Below are 23,335 nucleotides of genomic sequence, written 5' to 3'. Positions count from 1 at the left end.
AAAAAAAAGATCAAAATAGTGAGCATAGAACAAAAGAAAGAGCATCACACTAATCTTCACAAAAAAAGAAGGTAAGCTTATATGTGATTACCTGCCATGGTACTCTTTGAGAGCTTGTCTTAGAAAGCCCTTGTTGGGGTTTCGGTGGAGAACAAAATTATAGCCACTGATTTCTTAATTATTGAAGTTGCTCAACATAATTGGCATTCTTCATAACATTATGTGATTCCATATTTGTCATTTGGGAAAACTCAATGCACATTTCTGCAGGACAATCAACTAATATTCTAGCATTTCTTGTGGTGTATAAATGCTTGATTGCTAGACAACGTGTAGTATTACTCTGAATATATATCTTTGCTGCATGAATTGAGTGAAGCCCTGATATAATCCAATAACTATAAGTGTCCAACTTATTAGCATCCACCTCATCACGATGCATGGGTCTCTTCTCATTGTTGTCTTGTACAAAAGGCATAAGATATGTTGTTGTTGCTGGGTTCATGGGAGTCTTTATGAAAGACGTTAGCTTCTCTACATAATCCCAACATAGTGACCTATAAGCATACAAAGGAGGTGCCTCATAACACCTATCAACGAGAATAGGAAATTGTGTTGTTGGACCAAATGGAAAGAATTTTTCAAATATGTGAAATCCTGATTCTTCCTTCTTTCCCTCCTTCTTAACTATTTCAGGAAAATCGAATGTTCTTTCTACTCCCTTGACCTCAAGAGAAATTATTGGCTTTGCAGGTGTAACTTCTAACATGGAAGGTAAAGTGGCATCATTCTTAGTAGTGTTAGCAGCCATACTAACAACAAGAGCTTGTGACAAGGAACTTTGTTGAGGTGATTTTGACTTTGAGCTTGTGGGATTCCATGAATTATTTTCTTCTTGAGGAGAAGGTGAAGATATCAAGTCTATTTGTTTATCTTGGAGCTTCATTCTTTTGTTGGGGCGATCACATTTTCTTGATAGGGAAAGTAGCTCACTATTTTGAAGAGCTTGGAATGCTAATATAATGTCTTTTGTGCCCTTTACCTCCTCAAATAAGGTCCATCCCATTGTTTTCAAAGAGTATTCTTCATCCTCTTTAATACGGGCAAAGTGAAATGACAAAGGATCAAGTTTGTATACTACATTTTTCCCCTTGATCTTAACAAGATTACATGGTATTCCCTCTTTCCCAGCACATCCATCTGTTATCTTCTCTATGACACCATCTTGTTGAAAAAATGCAATATCACTCTTTAAAGTGAATAAGAGAACATTGTCAGCCCTTTTTCCTTGACTATCATAAACATCCACATACCATGGATACACAAAACCACCACTAACTCCATCAATGGTTTGGGTCTCCTTTTTGGATGTGCTATCTTTCTTTGCCATTGAATAGTTCTACAAAGAGAAAAAGTTGTTAGACAAAAGTGGATTTAAAAATATTCAAATTTCACAAAACGTAAATAAATGTATAAGATTTCTAAGTTGAAAATTTAAAACACAACAACACAAGATTTTACGAAATACAAGACAAATGTACTCCAAAGGGACTCTTCCATAAAATGAAATATTGAAATTTGAGATTAAGTGTGGTATGAGATCCAACCATAAATATGTGTGCTTGTGTATCAAATCTCATGGATTATCCTAGCCCTAAGTTACCATTAATTATGTTTCTCTTGCAAGAATCATATAGTAAAAACTTTGCCATGGACTTCGGTGAGAAGATCAAATTCTATTAATAGTGAGACTTGACCATGGGCTTAACCCAATGGTCAAGTGATATTGAAATGTTGAGTGTGAGTGTGGTATGAGATATAGTGAAAAATCATTGTGGTTATGTAGAAAATGTCATGGATGACTTTGTCCCTAAGTTAATATTGGATTTCTTCTCCATGTAAGTTTCCTATGCAAGGATCATACTCTAGGAACTTTGCTAAGATTTTTGGCCATGTGGTCAAATCCTATTTAATCAAAGAATTTTTAGTCCAATATGAGATCCACCTATATATCAATGTGGTTATGTAGCAATCTCACAATTCCATTTGGCCCAAAGTTAACATTTTAATTACTGCACATATAATTAGTTTCCCTTGAAATGAGCTATATTGTAGAAACATTGTCATTGGTTTTAGCCATGTGGTCAAATCTTATTTAGTCATAAGACTTATCTATAAGATTAGAAACTTTGCCATGGTTTTTCACCATAGGGTTTTTAAAGGATAGTTAAAGAGAGGATGCGGTTTATTGTGATATGAGATTCACATATAAACAAATATAGCTATGTAGCAAATCCCATAGATATCAATATAAGATAAAGTGAAAAACACTTGAAATGTGGAGATTTGACCTCATGGCGAAACCTACAAGATAAGACGATTTCTATAAACTGGTTTTAACCATATGGTCAAATCTAGTTTCATAACCATATGAAGAAAGTGATTCATTTGTAGTAACATGCTGTGAGATTGGATTTGACTATATAGCCAAATATTGTTTTATAATGGAATGAAAAAGTGGTCTCATGGTTTGCAAGATTTATGAGATTAGATTTGATCATATGGCTGAACAAAACAAGAATGGGGGATTCTTGGATGCTAGCATTGATAATAAAATGAAAGATTTAACCATATGGCCAATTTTTATTTTGTAGTGGAATGGAAAAAGTGGCTAATTTGTGGCAAAATGATATGATATTTATAGGAAGTTATGAAAAATTGAAATGAAAGAAACGGTTTATGGAAATAAAGTGGTTTGTTTGTTGCACAACAAGTTTTAACCACATGGCGAAACTTCCTATAAATATAGTAGGTAATCAAGGAGTTCCAAGTAGAACATGGTCTTCCTTTTTTGGAGATAATATAGAAGATGTTTTTCTTAGAACATTTTTTCATACAACCAAATCTAGCATACTCAAAATTTGTGTGATTGAACCCACCATAGATTTAGTCTTAATATTTTAGGATCAAATTTCAAAAAAGTGGTTTGTTTGTTGCAAGACAAGATTTGACCACATGGCCAAATTATAGAAAGTAAGGAATTCTAAGTAGAAACTAGCCTTTCCTTTTGGAAGTAAGCAAGGGTTGATAATATAAGAAAGCATTTGACCAAATGGCAAAATGTCATTCTTGTAGTAAAATGAACAAAGTACTTGATTGGTTGCAAGATATTGTGATACTACAAAAGTCCTTATTTTGGCCAAGAGATAGCTTAAGGAAAAGATTTGGCCACATGGCAAAATCTCACAGTATATTGGAAAAAAGAACATAAATGACTTCTTATATTATAAGAAAAGATTTGACCTCATGGCCAAATCTCAAATTGTATTGAATAAAATAACAAAAAGTACTTCTTATATTGCAATAAATTTTTTGACCATATGGTCTAATCTATAAATTGATGAAAGATCATGATATGTGTTGTTAGAAGATCAAATTACATCCTATGGCAAAATCATATTGAGTATTTGTAAGTATTGTATAGCCATATGCTTATTGCAAAATTATAAAGAGTGTAACCATAAAATCTGATGGTAATGCTTTTACTATGAAAATACAGTATAATAGAAAGTTCTATATAGTAAAGTATAATAAAATGTATAAGAACTTGATAAAATGCTCTAATATTACGGAATGATACAACAAATATAAGGCTAGGTTTAGCATTGAGGCAAAATCTTGAGGTATATAGCATCACAGAATAGAAAGAAAGGCTAGTATTTTGAAAGCACTCATCATTGATAAAGCATTGCACAAACCATTTATTCCATATTCACATCTAAGAGACTTTTTTCAACATTACACAAATCATATATTTCATATTCTCAACAAAAAGAGTATTTTCAACAGTGCAAGAAGTCATGTTTTCAATATTGACGTAGAGTGAAGCTATCACTTGCAAGGTACTGGTTGGATAACAAAAAAGACAAGCGCTCCAGGAGATCAATCAAGCAATCGAGAAGAAGAATAAGACATTGAATTCTCAAGAGTGAGTGCCTAATCTCATTGCTACAGAAATACATATACAGAAATACATATTACATTTAGTTTTCATACATGATTCTTATTTAGAAAATGCTTTTGGTGTTTGATCTTAATATTCTTCAATACTAATCATACAAAAGAGTAGTAGTGTGATTTGTAGTAATTGTATGGATTGAAATGGTCATAATCAATGTAGTTTAACTCAAAATTAGAAATGAAGTAGGGAAAAGTTGAAAACCTATTGTAATTAGTAGGTCAGTAATGTGTGCCAACGTAACAAAAATCACCCGTGAAGTAGGAGCAGGTACGGTGTGGACTGGTGATCATTCACTACCTTGTTGAATTGCTGAAACCTTGGAGCAAGATTTCTGATTTGAAGACGCACGTAGTTTTAGTCATAATACCCTGATTCGAACCAGAAATTGCACTGCACAATCTGTTTCAATTTGAGAAAATGAAACAGTGGAGAGTAGTCAAAGAAGAGAAGGGGGATAGAACCTCTAAAGATTAGGGCTGCAACACCTGCAGTAAGAGAGGGGCGATAGGAGCAGAGATAAAAACACAAAGGATCAGAGATACGAAACCTGCAACTGTAAAAATGCAACAGAGAAAATGCTCAAGTTAGAGAGTTGCGTGGAAGAGAGAGGGAGGGGAAGAGAAACTCATTTTGAAAAACGTCATGATTAGTTGTAAAGACCGACTCATGAAATGAATCATTTAATATATCATGCTATTCGAATAACCATAACTTGTTACGGAATACGAGTAGATTTAGATCTTATTTTTGTGTCTATTTTTAAATTTTATTAAAGATTTCAAGTCGCGATTTTTTCAAAAATCACGTAATGGCTATACCGTCGGCCCCAGGACCCCGCCGTTTGGGGGCGTTGCCCCAAACCCCCACTGGGGGCGCTGCCCTCGAACCCCCGTTGGGGGCATTTCCCCCAGACCCCCACAAGGGGGCGCTGCCCCCCGGACCCCGCCGTTTGGGGGCGTTGCCCCCAAACCCCCACCAAGGGCGCTGCCCCCGAACCCCTGCTGGGGGCGTTGCCCCCAAACCCCCACAAGGGGGCGCTACCCCCTGGACCCCCACTAGGGGCGTTGCCCCCAAACCCCCATCAGGGACACTACCCCCAACCCCCTACTAGGGGTGTTGCCCGCATACCCCCACCAAGGGCCCTACCGCTTAAACCCCCCATTGGGAGCTTTGCCCCCAAATCCCTACAATGGGCGCTATCTCGAAACCCCAACTGGGGGCATTGCTCCAAAACCTCCACCGAGAAAGACATTGCCCTCAAACTCTTACCAGGGGCATTTCTCCTAGACCAGCTCCTTCCCCTTCGCCCCTCCTTAAGAACCCACCATTGGGATATTGCCCCAATTTCCACAGCTAGAGATTTTGCATACATATTCTCTATCCTACCCTACTAGAGATTCTACTCTCGAACTATCACTAAGGTGGGTTTAAAATTCTCAATGATATTACACATTACATATTAGATACATTTAATATACATAATCTTACAAAATATGATTTAATATATTTAAATTATATTTATTAATTATTAATAAATTAATTTAATATATATATATATATAATATTTTGATAATATACTCCATAATATGCACATAGTACGATATACTAATATAACATGATTTAGACTAAAATAGTATAACTTAAAAATAAAATGTAATACGATACATTTTACTATTATCAACAAGTAGGTAGTATAAGATTTATAAATATTTAACCATGATAAAAATTATCTTTCCTTCTCAAATAGCTTCTAATTGATGCTAAAATTTCTTCAATATTTATAACTTTGTGTCGAAATCTCCTATTCTTTAGAGGTCATTGTGGTTTCAACATTTAAGCACAAGGTCAAAGTTTCTCAAAAATATCTTTATCCTTGTTATCATGTGGAATACATGAAATAAAGGTTTTGATCATTTGAACAAATATTTTTCAATGGAGATCACAAAAATTATTTATTCTTGTTGACATACAATAAAGACTTTGAACATTTGGCTAAATCTTGTTCTATGGACATTACAAAAAATTATTATTCTTGCTATCATCTAGGTTAAATACATGTTTTGACCATATGGCTAAATCTTTTCTTGTGGATATCACAAAGAATTTTAATTCTAAGTCTTGTGTAAAATAGTTGCAATATAGGTTTTGACCATATGGCTAAATCTTTTTCCATAAAGATCACAATGAACTTTTATCCTTGTTATATGTATTTGGCTTGAGTTTTGACCATTTGGCTAAATATTTTTCTATGGACACCACAATGAGCTTTTATCATTTTTGGCATGTGAAATACATACAACAAAGGTTTCAATCATTTGACTATGTTTTTCCCTATGAAGATCACAAATAATTTTTATATTTGCTATGGTATGGAATACATACAATAGATTTTTGACCAGGTGGCTAAATCTTTTCCTATACACATTATAAATAATTTTAATCATTGTTCTCATGTTGAATAGATATAGTACAAGTTTTGAACATCTGCTATATCTTTTCCCAATGAGAACACACAATGAAGTTTTTGCCTATTCAAAGAGTAGTTAATAAAATAAAGTAAAATCAAGGCAACTAAAAATAATAGAAGAAACTTTTCTTATTTACTTTAGGGCAGTACAATTCATGAGAAGGTTTGTTTTTTGCCATATGGTAAAATCTATCTCCTTCTTTCTATACGATGTTTCCATTAATACTTTCTATTATGGAAGTTGAACTCATTCTATCTAATGTTTAAGTACTTTTTTTGTTTCAATGAAATTTGATACTTCATTGTATTTAGCAATTTCATCACTATTTTCTTCTTTCTGAGAGGTGACAACATACAAATGGTAAAATCTCCATTTTCTCACTTGTACAGGTATCATGAATAACGAATTTTATTTTGGAGAAACTATGAATTTGCTAGTTAATCATGAGATTGTTGCACTTGGTAGAGTGTATGCAATACATCCAAATGAGACATGCCATGGAGAAACACTTGAAGATGGATATATTTCAGTGCCTATTGATAAATGTTTAAATGTAGCAACATATTTGCCATTCCCAACAATTGATGCGATGAAGGTTCATGAAGCTGTAGGTGGTTTTGCAAAATGGGGAAAGAAAGATGTGGTGGTTGTTTCAAACTCAATAACAATTCATGATGGAGGAGATGATTACGAATCAGACCATGTCCTACCTTCTGAGGATATTGATGTGATTAGCATTCGTGAAAGTTGGAGAGAACGTAGAGTGATGCTATGGACAGAAGGCAACACTGTGTGTGTTGGGACAGGGGTTATATTATTGGCTTTTCTATATGATGTGATAAACTTTGAATTGCTAGGAGAAGAGGATATTGGTGTGGTGGTAGATAAAGCCCTTGATCAAACCACAGGAACATACATAGATGACAACCTCCACTGTGTCACTTTGGAAAGATGGCCTATTAAGCAAGTCACCTTTGATGATGGAACATCACTGCTACAACAACAATCATACATGCAATTTGTCTCTACAAATGCTTGTGCCAAAAACATGGAAGATACCAATGAAGATTATGTTTCTGCAAAAAAATCAATTTTTGTTCAGAAGAGATTATATTGTATGGTCAATAGGAAGCCTCGAATTATTGCCCCTAAAGGTGCAAACTTGAGGACTTCTATGGACTCCATTTTACAGGTTTCCATGATTGATTGTTGCGAAGAAAAGTGTTGTCAGTTTACTGATAGAGAAGCAATGCAACAATTACGTAAATACTTTTGGGGATTGCAATTTGAAGACCGCACAAACTATGTTTATGACAAGTTTGAATCATCATGCAGGATTGATTACTTGGGAACAAGGAAGTACAGCTTTATCTTCAATGGACAAGTGGTATGTGGAAGGGCACGGTATGAGATTCATGGAATCCCAAAGATATATTTTTACAGGTACAAAACACAATTTGAGCATGGCGTGAGGAGGGCAATGCATGGAAACAAGGGGGTAATAAGAGCAGTTTGGGATCACACAGAGATGGGAAGAGCCATCCTTAGAGACTTTGTTAAGAAGAATGCAGAGCAAATGCCACACAAGAGTAGAACAATGCAAGATGGATCAAGGGAGACACAATTGGTCATCCCAAATGTTTACAAGTAGGTAGATATATGGGCAGAAGTAAATACAACATTGAGTGGTATTGGATGTAAGCAAATGTCCTTATCCACCTTCAATCGTATTTGGAACACAGAGTTCAAGCATGTAACCTTAGCAAAGACAAGTGAGTTCTCCAAATATAGTATTTGCTCAGAGATCAAAGAGCAACTTGCAGCAACAAAGTGCCTTCAAGAGCGAAATGTGCTTCTAAAGAAGCGTCAATGTCACATGCTACAGTAACAAAGTTGTCGGAACATATACTACAGTTGGCATTCGGCCTCAGCATTAGATCCAGATAAAAACTTGTGCATCATACATGATAAAATGGACCAGCAAAAGACAGCTATCCCCAGGTTAAGGCTTCGATCAAAAGAGATTGAAAGATCTACTCAACTACCAGTTTCTTTAATAGGCATGATTACACGTGGACATGGAGAAGGTAGATATGGACATTTCTCACTCGACCTATGGCCTCATGATCCTAACTTCACAATTGCCTCATTGTCATTGTGCTTTAGGAACTTGGAGCGACTACACAGGCATGCAAATGGTGATCTACAAGTAGATGGAATGCCAAGATCAACCTCTGTGCTACTAAATGCCCTCAACTCGAAAAAAGCACTAGACCACCATCAAGGTGTTGCACAAAATAAATAATGCATGGAAGATAATACACCACAGGATGACCATCATCATTTCAAATGATTGCAAGAGAACTTACTACTTCAACTTGATAATTGTGGGTCAGAAAAAAAAAATCACTATCTCTTTGCATATCTATCATTGCTTGCTGCACGAGGAACATTCAAGATGATCCAGCTTGGATTTCTCGTGGTGGGTCATACACATGAAGACATCGATGCAATGTTCAGCAAATTTCAAAGAAGCTAAGGACGAGCATGACCTTCACTTTTCCTCATCTTATACAACATTTTCAATCATGCCAGATGACTAGTCCTACACCTTTCTTATTGACACATGTGCCTGACTTTAAGAGATACATTGAGGGATACTTGTGTGATTCGAAAGATACACTTGTTGGTCACTCAAAACCTCTTCAATTTCAGTTTTATATGCAAGGAGATACACCTATCATGCAATACAAGATGCATCCAAAGTCCCCAGACTGGTTACCAAGAGAAGGTGGCATTGAATTATGGAAGAGAGACCTTGCAGGAAAGCCTACTCTTCCAAAGGGTATTCCAATGTTGCTGCCCATGTTTGAGTACATTAAGGATCATCAAGAAGTACTAAGTGGAGTTAAAGTTTATTTGAAGTATTGGGAAAGATGGTCAAATGTACAAGGACCTGAAGCAGAGTTCACAAAGTTTATAACACCAGTGATTGATTATTGGAAACATATGATCTATGCTCTTCAAACTCCAAATGTCCAAGAAGATTTATTTTTCATAGATTTTTGGCCAAGAACACAAAGTGATGTAACTAATATAGATGTAGATAATGCAGATGACTTCATTGGATTGGAAGAGTTGAATGATCACTATTGTGGTCCTCTGAGCAAACGACCCAAACATGCATTTGAACCAATGCTTGATGTTAAGAAAGATGACTTTGTGCTTGTTAGACCTTCAAATCCAGTATATCCAATATGGCTTGGTGTTGCACAAAGTGAGGTCGATACAAATAGACATTCCAAAAACTTCAACAAGGTACGTATACAATATTGGGCACCAGTTTGTAGTCGTCAAAATGCTACATATGCAGAGGTGTATTTTAATTGTTGGGATAAATATTGGATGTGCAACAAAAAAGATCCTGAACGATGGGAAACAATAGATAGCATTGTCTTCTCTTGGATGAAGAAAGGTACAAAATCTCCCAAAAAAATTAAAATTCCCCCAAAGGTTGTATTGAAGGCTAAAGAAAGTCTACAAGAATCCATCGACTGAAGTTTTTCCTTGAATATTTCAAGGATATTAAAACCAAGGTGTTTATTAACACCACCTTTTTGAGTTTTTTTCAATGTCTTGGAAACAACCATAAGCAATAATATGTTTAATTGCACCAAGTTTCAAATTAATGAAATTCCCAAAATTCATAAAATCCATTTTGATTTGGTTTTCCCATATTGATGGGAAATTCCCAAAATCCCGAATATGGAGTTAATTCTTCTTATGTACTTGGAGTATACATTTCCTCTTTCTTCTCTTATGTTCACATTGTACATTTCCATGTGTCATGAAATATACTTGCTTGTACTTTATTTAGTGGGTTCAATTTATGTATGCAACACATGGAAAAAGGGAAAGGGGGGGGGGGGGGGGTGGGCAGTGCAGGGAGCTACTAGTTCTAGAGTTGTTATAGTTTTAGAACTCTATAATAGTACTACAACTAGAAGCTCCTTGTTTTTTTGATAAGTATGCTAGGTGCGCTTAATATCAAGTGAAAACCTCTATCAAGATGCATTTAGCTACATGTATAGATCATTATGAAAATTGTAGCCATAGTGTAGTTAAAGATTCATAAAAAAATGCACTTGTTGTTGGCAAACTATATGTAAACTACAACACGGGTCTTCTAACACATGTTTAAGCACAATTGTAGATGCACTCAAAAGTTTTTCTTCTAATGCAAAATATGCATCAATAAGGCCATCTATAGACATAATCCCTTGTAGTGGAGGGACATCATCTTAGGTGATAGTCGTTCTAGTTTGTAATGCAAGCCAAAATTTGGCTATCAAATTTTCGTGTGTCCCAATGGTTATTTGCAATGCAATAAATGATATTATTTGATAGCTTTGAGTTCTCTTGTCTATGATTCCCATATTTTAGCTCCAAAGCTTTATCTACATGCTCATATATTTGATAATATAACAAGGAATATTATTCACTGGTTCTCATTCCTCTTTATATTTGAATTGTACATTTTGTTGTGTTAAGCTATTTTTTACCTGTGATTTTTTGTAAGTGGCTTTGATTCGTATAAACAAAGCTCAATGTATATGTAGGAAGGCCCTAAAAGAAACCAAGGAGTTGCTAGCCACATAGATTTGCAACCTGTAGCTCTCGGCTTCTTTTGTCTTAGATGCCATGTTTCCAACACTCAAATTTTCAATCCATATCACAACCCAAGAGAGTTACTATAGTCCAATTAATCTTACCTAGTTCTTGAGAAACTAGACTTCTAATGTACTAGTGTAGTTCTAATGTACTAGTGTAGTCTGCCAATTACAATTGCTATATACACTCACGAAGTCACTTTAGAATCAATCCAATAGACAAGGGTTGAGTGTTAAGTAGTTGTGGAGGTCATTTTGGATATGCAATCATGCCAATGAAGCTTTTTTTCAGAGTTGTGCAAACCACAACACTTGAAAGTTGTGGATATGCAACATAACACTACTATATTGTAGTGATGTTAACAAGCAAGTAGATTAAAATGCAATTGTGATACCTTGCAGTTCTTTGATGGTGCAAGTTGTATAGATGTGGAGATGGGTGGTCTAGGAATTGTGATAATGGTCTCCACCAATAGCTCTGGAGGTGTTGAATTCGGCAATCTTGGAGAGCACAATAAAATACTTTGAGAGACCACGGTCATGTGCATGCATAGAGTAGGAAAAATCTTAATAAGGATATGTATCACTAAAGTAGAGCATGTAAAAAAAGGGGGGGGGGGGGGGGGGGGGTAAAGGTTAAAAGATTGACATGAAAAACAATGGGCTTCCTTATGGTCTGATTTCTTTTTGTTCTAAAAAGGAACTACTCACATTCATTACTAATTTACTAGAAGCTCCAAGAACAAAAAGGAACTACTCACATTCATTACTAATTTACTAGAAGCTCGGCACCTAGATTCTCCTAAAGCTTTTTGGTGAGCTAAGGATTTCTTAATATTCTCCTAATGCTTCAATCAAGCGCTATGCCAATACTCCACACTAATTTTAGTCCAGTACTTTGAACATCTTTTATTATCTATTCAATTATTTATATATTCTCTCTCTCTCTCTCTCTCTCTCTCTCTCTCTTCTTCTTCTTCTTCTTCTTCTTCTTCTTCTTTCCTCCCTCCCCTCTCCCTATCTCCAAAATTTTTTACCCCTCCGCCTTTCTGTCTCCCTCTCAACAGTTTCTTTCCCCTCTCCTTTTCTCTCTCCAAACTGGATTGAGTCACTTGGTTGTGTGGGTTGGGTCCTTTTTCTCGCCTTTTTTCCTTTTTTGTGGGGGGAGTGCGGGGGCTCACACATGGCATTTGTTCCCCACTCCCCCTTAAGTGATAGTAGAGATGTTCTTTTCTTCTTCTGCATTTTGAGAGAATGTAAAGTCTTCTCTTGTACTACCACCCATGCCAACAAGTAAGAACATGATGAATGGTCAAAAGGGCAGCTTGAGTAGGTTTTTTCCACAGGAAGCTAAGTTTGAGGCGGCCTTTTTCACAAGCCGTATATGGATTTATCCTTCGAGAAAGCGTGTCAACTTAGTGTGCGGAATAATCACACTACGAGAGCCGATGTGGAACAATTACGAATTTCGTATTGGAATTTGGCTAGCCAACCTACAAAGGTGGGAATATACATTTTACAGAGTCGTATGGTCGCGGACTCCACCTCTGAAGAGTCGAAGTTCATACGTTTGAAACTTGGACCCAGCCCAACAGCACACAGTCAACCTGTGAGTATTAGATAAATATTTTGGTGAACCGGACGCATGCAGCATATTGCCACCTGGGTGCGCTTCTTAGATTTGTACACAGTCAAAAAGGAATACGTCTTACGTCAAGTCTGCACGTCCTGATGCTGTTCAGTGCTGCTTCAACCCTGCACGTCTCAGATTTATGAGCCTGGCACCTCGCATGCCTATGGCGCGCACGGCGATGGCTATAGCCATGGCCATGGCCATGCTTATAATTCTCGTGGCCGGCATGGCGCAGGCGCAGCAGGTGAGCTTCTCGATAACGAATTTCTCCGCTTCCGCGGCGGACCTTCTCGTCCTAGGGCAAACAGTGGTGAACGCCAGCGACGGCTCGCTGGACCTCACCTACAACAGCAGCGGGGCGACGGGGCCTTACTTTATCTCGCGCGTGCTGCACTCGTCGGCGATACCCCTCTACGACCTGAGCCGGGGCCTGGCCTGCTCCTTCAACACCTCCTTCACCTTCGCCATCGCCGCCATGGACAACGACACGGCCATCACGGGCGACGGCCTCGCCTTCGTGATCGCCCCGGACACCCAGATGCCCACCGGGCAGGGGGCCTCGGCAGGGTCTCTGGGCCTCTACGACGCGAACTCCTACTTGGCGGGCAACGCGTCAGGGCTGCACTTGGTGGCGGTGGAGTACGACACGTTCGTGAACCCGGACGTCCACGACCCGGACGACCACCACGTCGGCCTGGACATCAACTCCCTCACCTCCGTCGCCACGGGCAGCCTGCCCCCGGCCCTCACCCTCAAGACCACCAACCTCTCCCGCCGCCTCGTCACCTGGATCGACTACGACGCCCCCCTCCAGCACCTCGACGTCTACCTCGCCCTCTCCCCCGCCGACAAGTCCTCCGCCACCAAAGTCCTCTCTTACTCCCCCCTCCGCCTCTGGGACTACGCCCTCCCCTCCTCCTACGTCGGCTTCGCCGCATCCACCGGCCTCTTCCAAGAGCGCAACTCCATCTACTCCTGGAATTTCTCCTGCCGCATGGTCTCCATCCCCGTTCCCCCCCCATCACCCGTGTCTCCCTCATCATCCATCAGGACGAAACTGCTTATCGGCCTCACGATAGGCCTGGGAATCCTGCTCATCATCGTAGCTAGCCTCCTTGTTTACATCAACAGGCGTTTGGCACCCACAGGCCTTCGCTTGGACGCCGACCTCATGACTGCCCCGCGCAAGTTCACCTACAAAGAGCTCAGGTTGGCCACAGGCGACTTCAATCAGATATTAGGCCGTGGGGGATCAGGCGAGGTCTACAAAGGACTTATCACCACCAGCAATTTTGGCGTCGAGCATGTCGCGGTGAAGAAGATCTCCAAAACTTCTACGCATGGGGAGAAAGAATTCAAATCGGAGGTTCTCACCGTTGGGAGAATTAGACACAGGAATCTTGTGCACTTGTATGGCTGGTGCAGCGAAAAGGGAGAGCTCCTACTCGTGTATCAGTTCATGCCAAACGGTAGCCTGGATAAGCTGCTGTATCCAACCACCGATTCGGATGTTTTGAGTTGGCCTATGAGGTTCAGCATTCTCAAAGGGGTGGCTTCAGCTTTGGTTTATCTGCATGTTGATTGGGAGAAGAGGATCATACATAGAGACATCAAAGCCAGCAATGTCATGTTGGACTCCAACCTGAACGCAAGGCTTGGGGATTTCGGCCTTGCCAGGTTCTTTGAGCATGATCAATATGTCACTGAGTCTTCGGCCATAGCCACTGGGGTAGCCGGCACATGGGGTTACATGGCGCCTGAGTATGCCATGTCTGGAAGGGTCACCATGGAGTCTGATATCTACAGTTTTGGGGTTCTTGCACTAGAGATTGCATGTGGGCGGCGGCCACTCCCGAACCCAACTGTCCAAGAATCACTCGTGGACTACGTGTGGAGGAAGCACGAGGAGGGGAATCTGATAGATGTGGCAGACAAGCGTCTTCGAGGGGCTTTTGATGCGGATGAATTGAGATGTGTGATATATACAGGGCTCGTCTGTACCCACCCAGATCCCAAGTCCAGGCTCACATCAGCACAAGTGTTGCAAATATTGAGGGGAGACATGGAGTTCCCTGAGCTGCCCGTATCTAGGCCCATGGCCATTTATGTGCAGGTCCCAACTACTAGGGTTTATGGAACAGGTGTTCTTACTAGTGTGCCGGCTTCTTATCCATCCCATGTACATACATCTGAAGCTTCTTATCCATCCGATGCACATACATCTGAAGCAACCATGACCATGGACCTTTCTGGACCAAGATAGCTCGTCTCCCTATAGACACACTTACAAACATATATCTCAACTACTAAGGGTCTTTTAGAAAGGAAAGAACGCCTAATCAACGTGATTCTCTTTCTTGCACCTAAGTGTATAATCCCATTCACCTCTAGCTTTTGGTTTTTCGAATATCTTACTTCTACAGTTCTATTATGAATTTGTTAAGAAGCACATAAGTATACACATGCTTCACATCTATCCATAGTATAACATTCAACTATAGCTTCAACTATCCTCAACTTTGCTTCAATTGCCTAGAGCTAAATCAAGCGAATCATTTGCGACATCGAAGTCAAGAGGACTTGGTTAAGCCCTATGCAAGAAGTTGGGCACAAAGATTTTCCATAGTACCACATACACTTCTTGCATCTCTCTCAATATTTATTTATTATATGCATAGCCTACATGAACATTAAAACTCACATGGTTTCAAATGCACAATTGACTAGATTTGCACCATGTCACAATGTAGACAAAGACATGTAGCTTTGAGGTTATTTTGTTATAGGACCATATTTGCTAGTTATATGGGGTGGATATAATGCCATTGTACTTTGTACTATGAGACCAAAGGGCGGTACCACTAATTCTTCAAAGAGGGCTTTGGATCATTTCATCAAATCATGGAGTCCAAAGCAGGCTTAGGCTCCAAAGCCACAATTTGAGGATAGTATCAAATTTCTCACAAATTTAAACCCACCTACATGGAGAATGATTATACAATTCCTTCCCCCCATGGTGAGAATGAGAGTTCCTTCTTCAAAAGAGGCTCCTTCTCTACCATTTTCACATGGAGTCAGCTTGAAGCAAGCCATAGACCTATGTTGAGTGGGTTGTCCTCAACCCTTGATGTAATGACTTAACCACCCTCATTATGTATTCATGTCTTAGCCACTAGTTCCTACCATAAGATCTACCATTGAGATACCCTCATTCTACTTTAAGGATGATTAAATCTACATGAGAGAAAAGTATTGTGGATTTTGAGGATTTCATTGTTTCAACTTTTTAGCTCTTTACAATTCAATTTACATCTTAGTCAAACATTGATAGTGCTTTCGAATATGCCCTTTGATGATGCATCATCTTCCCCATAGGCCATTTTGCCTCGCGCACACGCGCACACACGCACGCACGCACGCACGCACACACGCACACACGCACACACGCACACACACACACACACACACACACACACACACACACACACACACACACACACACACACACACACACACACACACACACACACACACACACACACACACACACACACACACACACACACACACACACACACACACACACACCCCACCTCCTTGTTTGCAACCTAGTGAACTAGCATACTTCTCCAAACTCATTGAGCCCAAGGGTTTGCCAATTGGTAGAAAAATGTATGTTACCTTTATAGTGTATCTATCATTTTTCATGTAGACTCAACTAAGGGTAAATTTGAGCACACTACTACTTGGTATCTCCCTTTCTCACTAATTTTCTAGAAGATGGGGGTATCTCTACCATCAAAGATCTCTTAGCCTTTGAAGGAATGCTATTACTAAGAAGAGGGGTGTTTGTAACCATAGGTGTGCAACTGTATGATAAAGGATAGTCCCCTAGATCACAACTTCATACAGAATTGCTAATGTAACCAAAGTATAAAAATCCATCGTTTGGTACATGGTTCTTAAAGCTATATATGCTAGCACATTGTTTCACAAGACTTGCACACATTACTACAAAATCTAGGACTAGCTTGCCTCTATAGCCTCTTGCATGCACAATTGTCTTCCTTTTAAGGTCAGACCCAAATGTGCATATGATGTCGCAATCTACTTTGCTATCTACCAAAGTAAGGTAGTGATTTGATCTAATCACAATGTTCATTTATACATGCCAAAGGGAACTAGTGATTTAACCTAGTCACCCAAGCATATGTGGTGTTAAACACAATAACCTTAGTGAAAGGTGAGAAGGATCGAAGCTTGCTTGGAAGTGAGCTATGGCGGGGAACAAGAGCAAGAAGAGAGAGAGACACAAATGGAAACTCCAACCATCACAATGTGTGACCGGGCCTTCCTTTATTCAAACTGTCACTAAAAGAATAAAGAATAAAGTAATGGTGATGGGCGTCCGCCACCTACAGTGTGCAGTGGTGGGCATTGTCAGTGTAGTAATACATGGGCGGCTAGGTAGAGGTGCCTTTATCCCCAACAACCTCCTACTTAAGGGCGAATCTGCCCCAGTGAGAAGTGAAAAGAAAAAAGAAAAAAGACAGTATAATGTACACATGTACAACAGGATGAGGAAAAACGTCATCTCATTCAATGCCCATCAATCTCCTGAGGAAGGCAAAGGTGCTCCATAGTATGTCTTTCGTGAGGAAATCTACAGGATTTTCGTCAGTGGAGATCTTGACAAGGTCAACAGACTTGTCCTCCACGACCCCACATATGAAGTGATACCTCACCTCAATGTATTTTGTCTTCACATGGAAGACCGGATTCTTGGCTAGCTGAATAGCACTCATAGAATCCAAATGCAGTGTAGGTGTAGCATCAATCCTAAGATCATGAACCACATGGCCAAACCATATGGCCTCCTTGCAAGCCTTAGTGGCCGCAACATACTCGGCCTTAGAGAGAGCGGTACACTTTTGAACCTTGGACATCCAAGAAACAACACCTCTAGCATAGGTGAAGACATAGCCATAAGTGGACTTCCTACTATCTGCATGTCCTACATAATCGGAGTCTGTGTAGCCCACAACTCCTGTATCCCGGCTCCCATAGCAAATACACATATCTGCTATGCCCTTTAGGTATCTCATGATACCCTTCACAGCATCCCAATGCTTCTTGCTAGGTGTAGCCATATAGTGTGTCACAACACCAATTGCAAAGGCAATATCTAGACAAGTGGCTATCATGGCATACATCAAACTGCCCACGGTTGATGCATAAGGAATCTTGGCCATCTCGACTCTCTACTCATCTGTCTGTAGACAATCGGCCTATGAAACTTTTACATAAGAAGGTAATGGACAGCAGCCAATATGCTTTACGTCCTGCATGCGAAAACACTTAAGGACTTTACGAATGTACTCCCTTTGGGAGAGGTAGAGTAGTCCCCGATGCCGGTTGCGCTTAATGCGCATACCAAGAATGTGAGAGACCTGTCCCAAATCCTTCATCTCAAAGCTTTTATTCTTGTGACTGCATAAAGGCATCAAACTTATGATACCACTCCCCAGGTGCCTACTTTAAGCCATAAAGACTTTTCTTCAATTTGCACACTAGGTGCTTCCTGCCAGGTTTTTGCAAAGCCCTTAGAACACAATATTGAGGAATATGGGAATTTTCCATAAGTTTGGGACACGTGTCAAATCTTTGAATTTATCATAACTTGAACACTATATCTCCAAATCGAGCGCTCTACAGCTCAATAGATTCCATTTTTCAAGTGCTTTCCAATGATAGGTCACATCACATGGTTTTGAGAAACTTATGGGCATGTTATCCGGGGGCAACCTTTTTAGTATTCAAAAAATGGGAATTGGGAGATTCCCAAACTTACTAATATTGTGTTTTAGGTTGCTCCATGTAAATCTCATCATGTGAATCCCCATGCAAGAATGCAGTCTTGACATCCATCTGATACATGTCCAAGTCAAGCTCCACAACTAAGGCCAAAACCAAGCGTAGGGTGGTCATCTTGACCATAGGAGAAAATACTTCATCAAAGTCAACTCCATGCTTTCGTTTAAAACCCTTAGCAACAAGTCTTGCCTTATAAGCCGGATTGGGGTTTGCAGGGATACTTTTTAGCTTGTACACCCATTTTCATGGCAAAGCCTTCTTTTCCTGAGGCAATGTAATCAAATCCCAAGTCATATTCTTGTGCAAGGAGTCTATCTCAAATTGCATAGCCCTCTCCCATGAGTGACTATCACCCCTGCGGATAGCCTCATCATAGGTGAGAGTCTCTCCTGCATCTGTAACCAATACATAATGCATCGAGGGCTCAAATCTATTAGGTGGACGTCTATCTCTAGTGGATCACGGTAGGCTCTGCGACTAGTCCAACACCCTGGCCATGTGTACCAATTGCTACTGCTGCAGGCTGTCCAACTGACTGTGCAAGAGCATGTGGCTCCTCTTGGAATATAACCCTGCACATCTCTACCACCTTCCCAGGCTGCCTATGCATCTTATCTTTATGGAAGACTATATCATGGCTATGGATGACTTTTCGCACTTGCGGATCCCAGAGGCAGTAACCCATCTCATCTACATCTCCATAGCCAAGGAAAATACATTTAATACTCTTAGGATTCAACTTAGTACGCTTGTCTTTGGGCACATGACAGAATGTCTCACATCCAAAGACACGTAGATGCACATAAGATGGAGGTTTCCCAGTCCATACCTCCTTTGTAACCTGGAAATCCAAACCACTAGAAGGTGATCTATTTATGATATGCACAGCTGTACTGACTGCCTCAGTCCAAAAGCTCTGTGGTAAGCCTGCATGGCTAAGCATACTACATACACGCTCCTGGATGGTTCTATTCATCCACTCAGTCAAACCATTCTGGGGTAGGGTATAGGGGGCAATCAACTGACACTTAATATCCCTCTCGTCACATAGTTGCTCAAAAGCACATGACACATATTTTTTCCCATTGTTATTCCTAAGGCATTTCAGCCTATGCGCAGTTTGGTTCTCAACCAATGCAAGCCATCTCTGAAAGACAACCAAGACATTTGACTTAAGCTTAATGGGGTAAGCCCAAACTTTACACGAAAAATTGTCAATGAACGTTACAAAGTACTTTGCACCACCCATAGACTAACAAGGCATGGGCCCACAAACATCCGAATGTACCAATGCTAGGGGCTCACTCATGCGTGTCCTACTAGACTTCTTATGCATATTCCTAGTCTGTCTGCGATAAAGACAATGTTCACATGAATCAAAACATGCGTAGTCAAGGAGTGGTAAGTACTACAAAAACTAAAAAGCATTTTCATTCACCTCAAGGACATATGGCCCAAATGGGCAGGCTAAAGAGATACATGTGGGATGGAATCCATTGACAAAATATGGTTAACAGAGGACCCATCAACTACAAGAGGATAGAGGCTGCCAGCTTTGGCACCTCTAGCAAGCACAAGTCTGCCACAGGTAGAATTTCCAAATGAAACATGAAACCCAGTATCATCAAGCTGCCCTGTAGACATAAGATTGCGTATAAGCACATATACATGACGTACATCCTGTAACAAAAAAGTACAGCTAGTAGAGAACTATAGCCGTACATCCCCAATGCTAACAATAGCAAGTGACCTATCATCACCCAAGCGAACTGAACCAGAGATAGTGCGGTAGGAGTGGAATCACTCATGGCATGGTATAACATGAAATGAAAAACTAAAATCCAAAAGCCAGCACTGCGCATACATAGAGTGAGCATCGGTCAACAACATAGCATCATAGGAACTAGCAGCAAGTATGTACTGTCCATCTTAGACACTACAAGGATATAGGAGAATAGTGACAGCCATTTTCGATGCATAGTAGCAGCGTTGCTATTTGCATCGCAAATGTGATGTTAATAGTGACGCAAATAACGATGATACTCATACGAAAAAAAGCGAGCCGAAACTCGAGCACGACATTTTGGGCGTAAGAGCGAAAGAGGGAGTGAAAGAGACAACGAACTGCATCATGCTTTTGAGAGGGAGAGGGAGAGAAAGAGAGAAAGAGGGAGAATGAGAGGTTCTCACCGCCGCCGTTCTCATTTGCGAAGAAGAGGAGGAAGTGTACGAAGGGTGAAGAGGAGCCGCCGAATCCATCCTCTGACCTTTGCGGTGAGGGCATTGCTCCTTCTTGGTTTGTTTTTGTTTTTCCTGTTTTCTTTTGCTTTTTTTTGTTAAAAATGATGTGTTCTAAGAGAAAAAGAGAGGAAATGAGAGAGGGAGAGGAAGAGAGAAAAAGAAAGAAGGAATGAGAGAGAGAGGGAATAAACATGAAACATAATAAAGAAAGAGAGAAAGAGGGAGGGAGAGAGGAGAATGAATGGATAAAAAACAAAGAGAGGATAAGATCTTGTTCTTTAATTTTTTCTTTTCTTGTTTGTTATAGTAATAGTCGTAGTAGTTCTTTAATTTCTTTTTTTCTTGTTTGTGGTGGTGGTGGTGGTGGTGGTGGTGGTGGTGGTGGTGGTGGTGGTGGTAGTGGTGGTGGTAGTGGTAGTGGTAGTGGTAGTAGTAGTAGTAGTAGTAGTAGTAGTAGTAGTTCTTTAATTTATTATTTTCTTGTTTGTGGTGGTGGTAGTTTAATTTCTTATTTTTGGTAGCAGTAGTAGGAGCAACTCGGGTAAGTTACTCATGAATATATGTGTGTATCACGTGGGTTCAAAATAAGGTATTTTTAAAATACCATATTTATACATTTTTTACATATAGAAGGATGCAATATAAAGGGGTTATTTACAGATCAAATAGAAAAAGGTTATGTTTTATTTAGAAAAAATTCACAGATAAGGATATTTATAAATAGACCTTGAACGCACGTGATGTAGAGGTTATATATATAGTAACTTCCCCGAGAGGACTAGTAGTAGCAACAATTCTTTAATTTATTCTTTTCTTGTGGTGGTGGTGGTGGTGGTGGTGGTAGTGGTAGTGGTAGTGGTAGTGGTAGTGGTAGTGGTAGTGGTAGTGGTAGTTCTTTAATTTCTTATTATTATTATTATTATTTTTCTAGTTGTAATAGTAGTAGTAGGAGAGAGAGAGAGAGAGAGGGAGAGAGAAAGAGAGAGAGAGAGAAAGAGATGTTTTGTTAAAGGTGCACCTTGGGTGTGTTCGACACTTCGGGAAGGCGAGTAGTAGTAGTAGTGGTGGTGGTGGTGGTGGTAATGGTGGTAGAGAGAGAGAGAGAGAGAGAGAGAGAGAGAGAGAGAGAGAGAGGTTTGTTAAAGGTGCACCTTTGGTGTGTTTGAGAAGGCGAGTACTAGTAGTAGTAGTGGTCCAGTGCAATACCATGGTGGGACGGGAAACACTCGAACATAAGGTAGCTACTCCCTCATCCCCATGCATAGCATATTAGACAGACTTTAATACTGTAGGCCTATCTGTAGGCGGGTGGAGACTTTATATACGTTAATTTTATTGAGTTACAAGAGAATAAATACATTCTCAAACAATTTAAGAAAGAAAAAAGAATGATAATAAAACCAAATTGTTTGTCATAACGTAGACCAAATGAAAAACGACGAAGGCCGTGATATTCAAGATCGCGAGGCGTATCTTAATCAACGTGTCCCATGTCCTTGCTCTCAATGTAAGTTGGCAATCAGACGAAAATGTCGATTGTCTATGGAACACGTACGACGCTTCAGCGAGTTTTAATCAGAGATCATTGATTAGGCGATCTCAAATTTTGAGCAAATGGTAAGAAAAGTGTATATCAATCATGCATTGTATTCGCAAACTAATTGAATATCATATACAAAAACATTGGATGTAGCTGTAAAATTTATCACAGGGTGGTGACGTCTCATCCCAAGGAGGAGTGCATCCTTTGCAACCAATTATTTTAGAAGAGTTTGTGGGCGTGCGATAGATGGAGTGCCTGAGCCAATCCACCACTTGGAAGGTACTACCCAATCTATACCATCAATACCAGAGGAGACAGATAACCTTCTAGAATTTTCTACAATCTTGGAGCCTGAGATGGAGGCAATGATCGATGCATTGATGCCCATGGATGTTGAGACATCTGATCCGCTTAGAGAGGAAGCATCCATACCATTATATGATGGGTGCTGAGTATCTCGCCTGAATACACTACTTGCACTCCTAAGTGTGCAAGTAAAATGCGGGTGGAGCAATGTGAGTGTGACCGAGTTGTTCAGGTACCTTCTACATATGCTTTGTTGATTTCTTTTCAGCACTATCATTAAAAAAATTGTGCTTTTTCAAGGTGTTTTATGATTTTTTTCAGGTTACTAAAGTATCACATATAACCACTTGCAAATATCATGCCTGAGTCTCGTGATAATGCATGACATGTTTTACGAAAGCTTGGCATAGACTACAGCAACATCCATGCATGTATCAACAATTGCGTATTGTTTCGAGGAGAATACAACACTATGGAGACATGTCCAAAGTGTGGTGTTCACATGTATCGACACGACTTGCAAGGGAAAACCATCCCTAAAAAAGTTATTAGACAATTTTTGCTTATCCCTCGTATACA

General features: G+C 39.8%; 1 protein-coding gene across 1 annotated transcript; it reads left to right on the top strand.

Annotated features, from left to right (window-relative positions):
• The first annotated feature begins 12,844 nt into the window (after positions 1-12,844).
• Positions 12,845-15,634, top strand: LOC148031197 (L-type lectin-domain containing receptor kinase S.4-like). The gene has a single exon (XM_087685693.1). It carries the CDS (start codon positions 12,932-12,934, stop codon positions 15,053-15,055), a length of 2,124 nt encoding a protein of 707 aa, XP_087541819.1. The 5' UTR covers positions 12,845-12,931; the 3' UTR covers positions 15,056-15,634.
• The last annotated feature ends 7,701 nt before the right edge of the window (positions 15,635-23,335 follow it).

Source organism: Lygodium microphyllum, chromosome 9, assembly GCF_053477565.2.
Source record: "Lygodium microphyllum isolate KBCC chromosome 9, Lygodium_microphyllum_v1.1.10, whole genome shotgun sequence".
NCBI classification, from domain to species: Eukaryota; Viridiplantae; Streptophyta; class Polypodiopsida; order Schizaeales; family Lygodiaceae; genus Lygodium; species Lygodium microphyllum.
Note: the sequence above shows the minus strand (reverse complement) of the source record. Positions and strands in the feature narration are given on the sequence as shown.

Bases quoted from the DNA above. Each gene is read 5' to 3' on its own strand.
- LOC148031197 (XM_087685693.1), top strand. From the start codon at position 12,932: ATGAGCCTGGCACCTCGCATGCCTATGGCGCGCACGGCGATGGCTATA.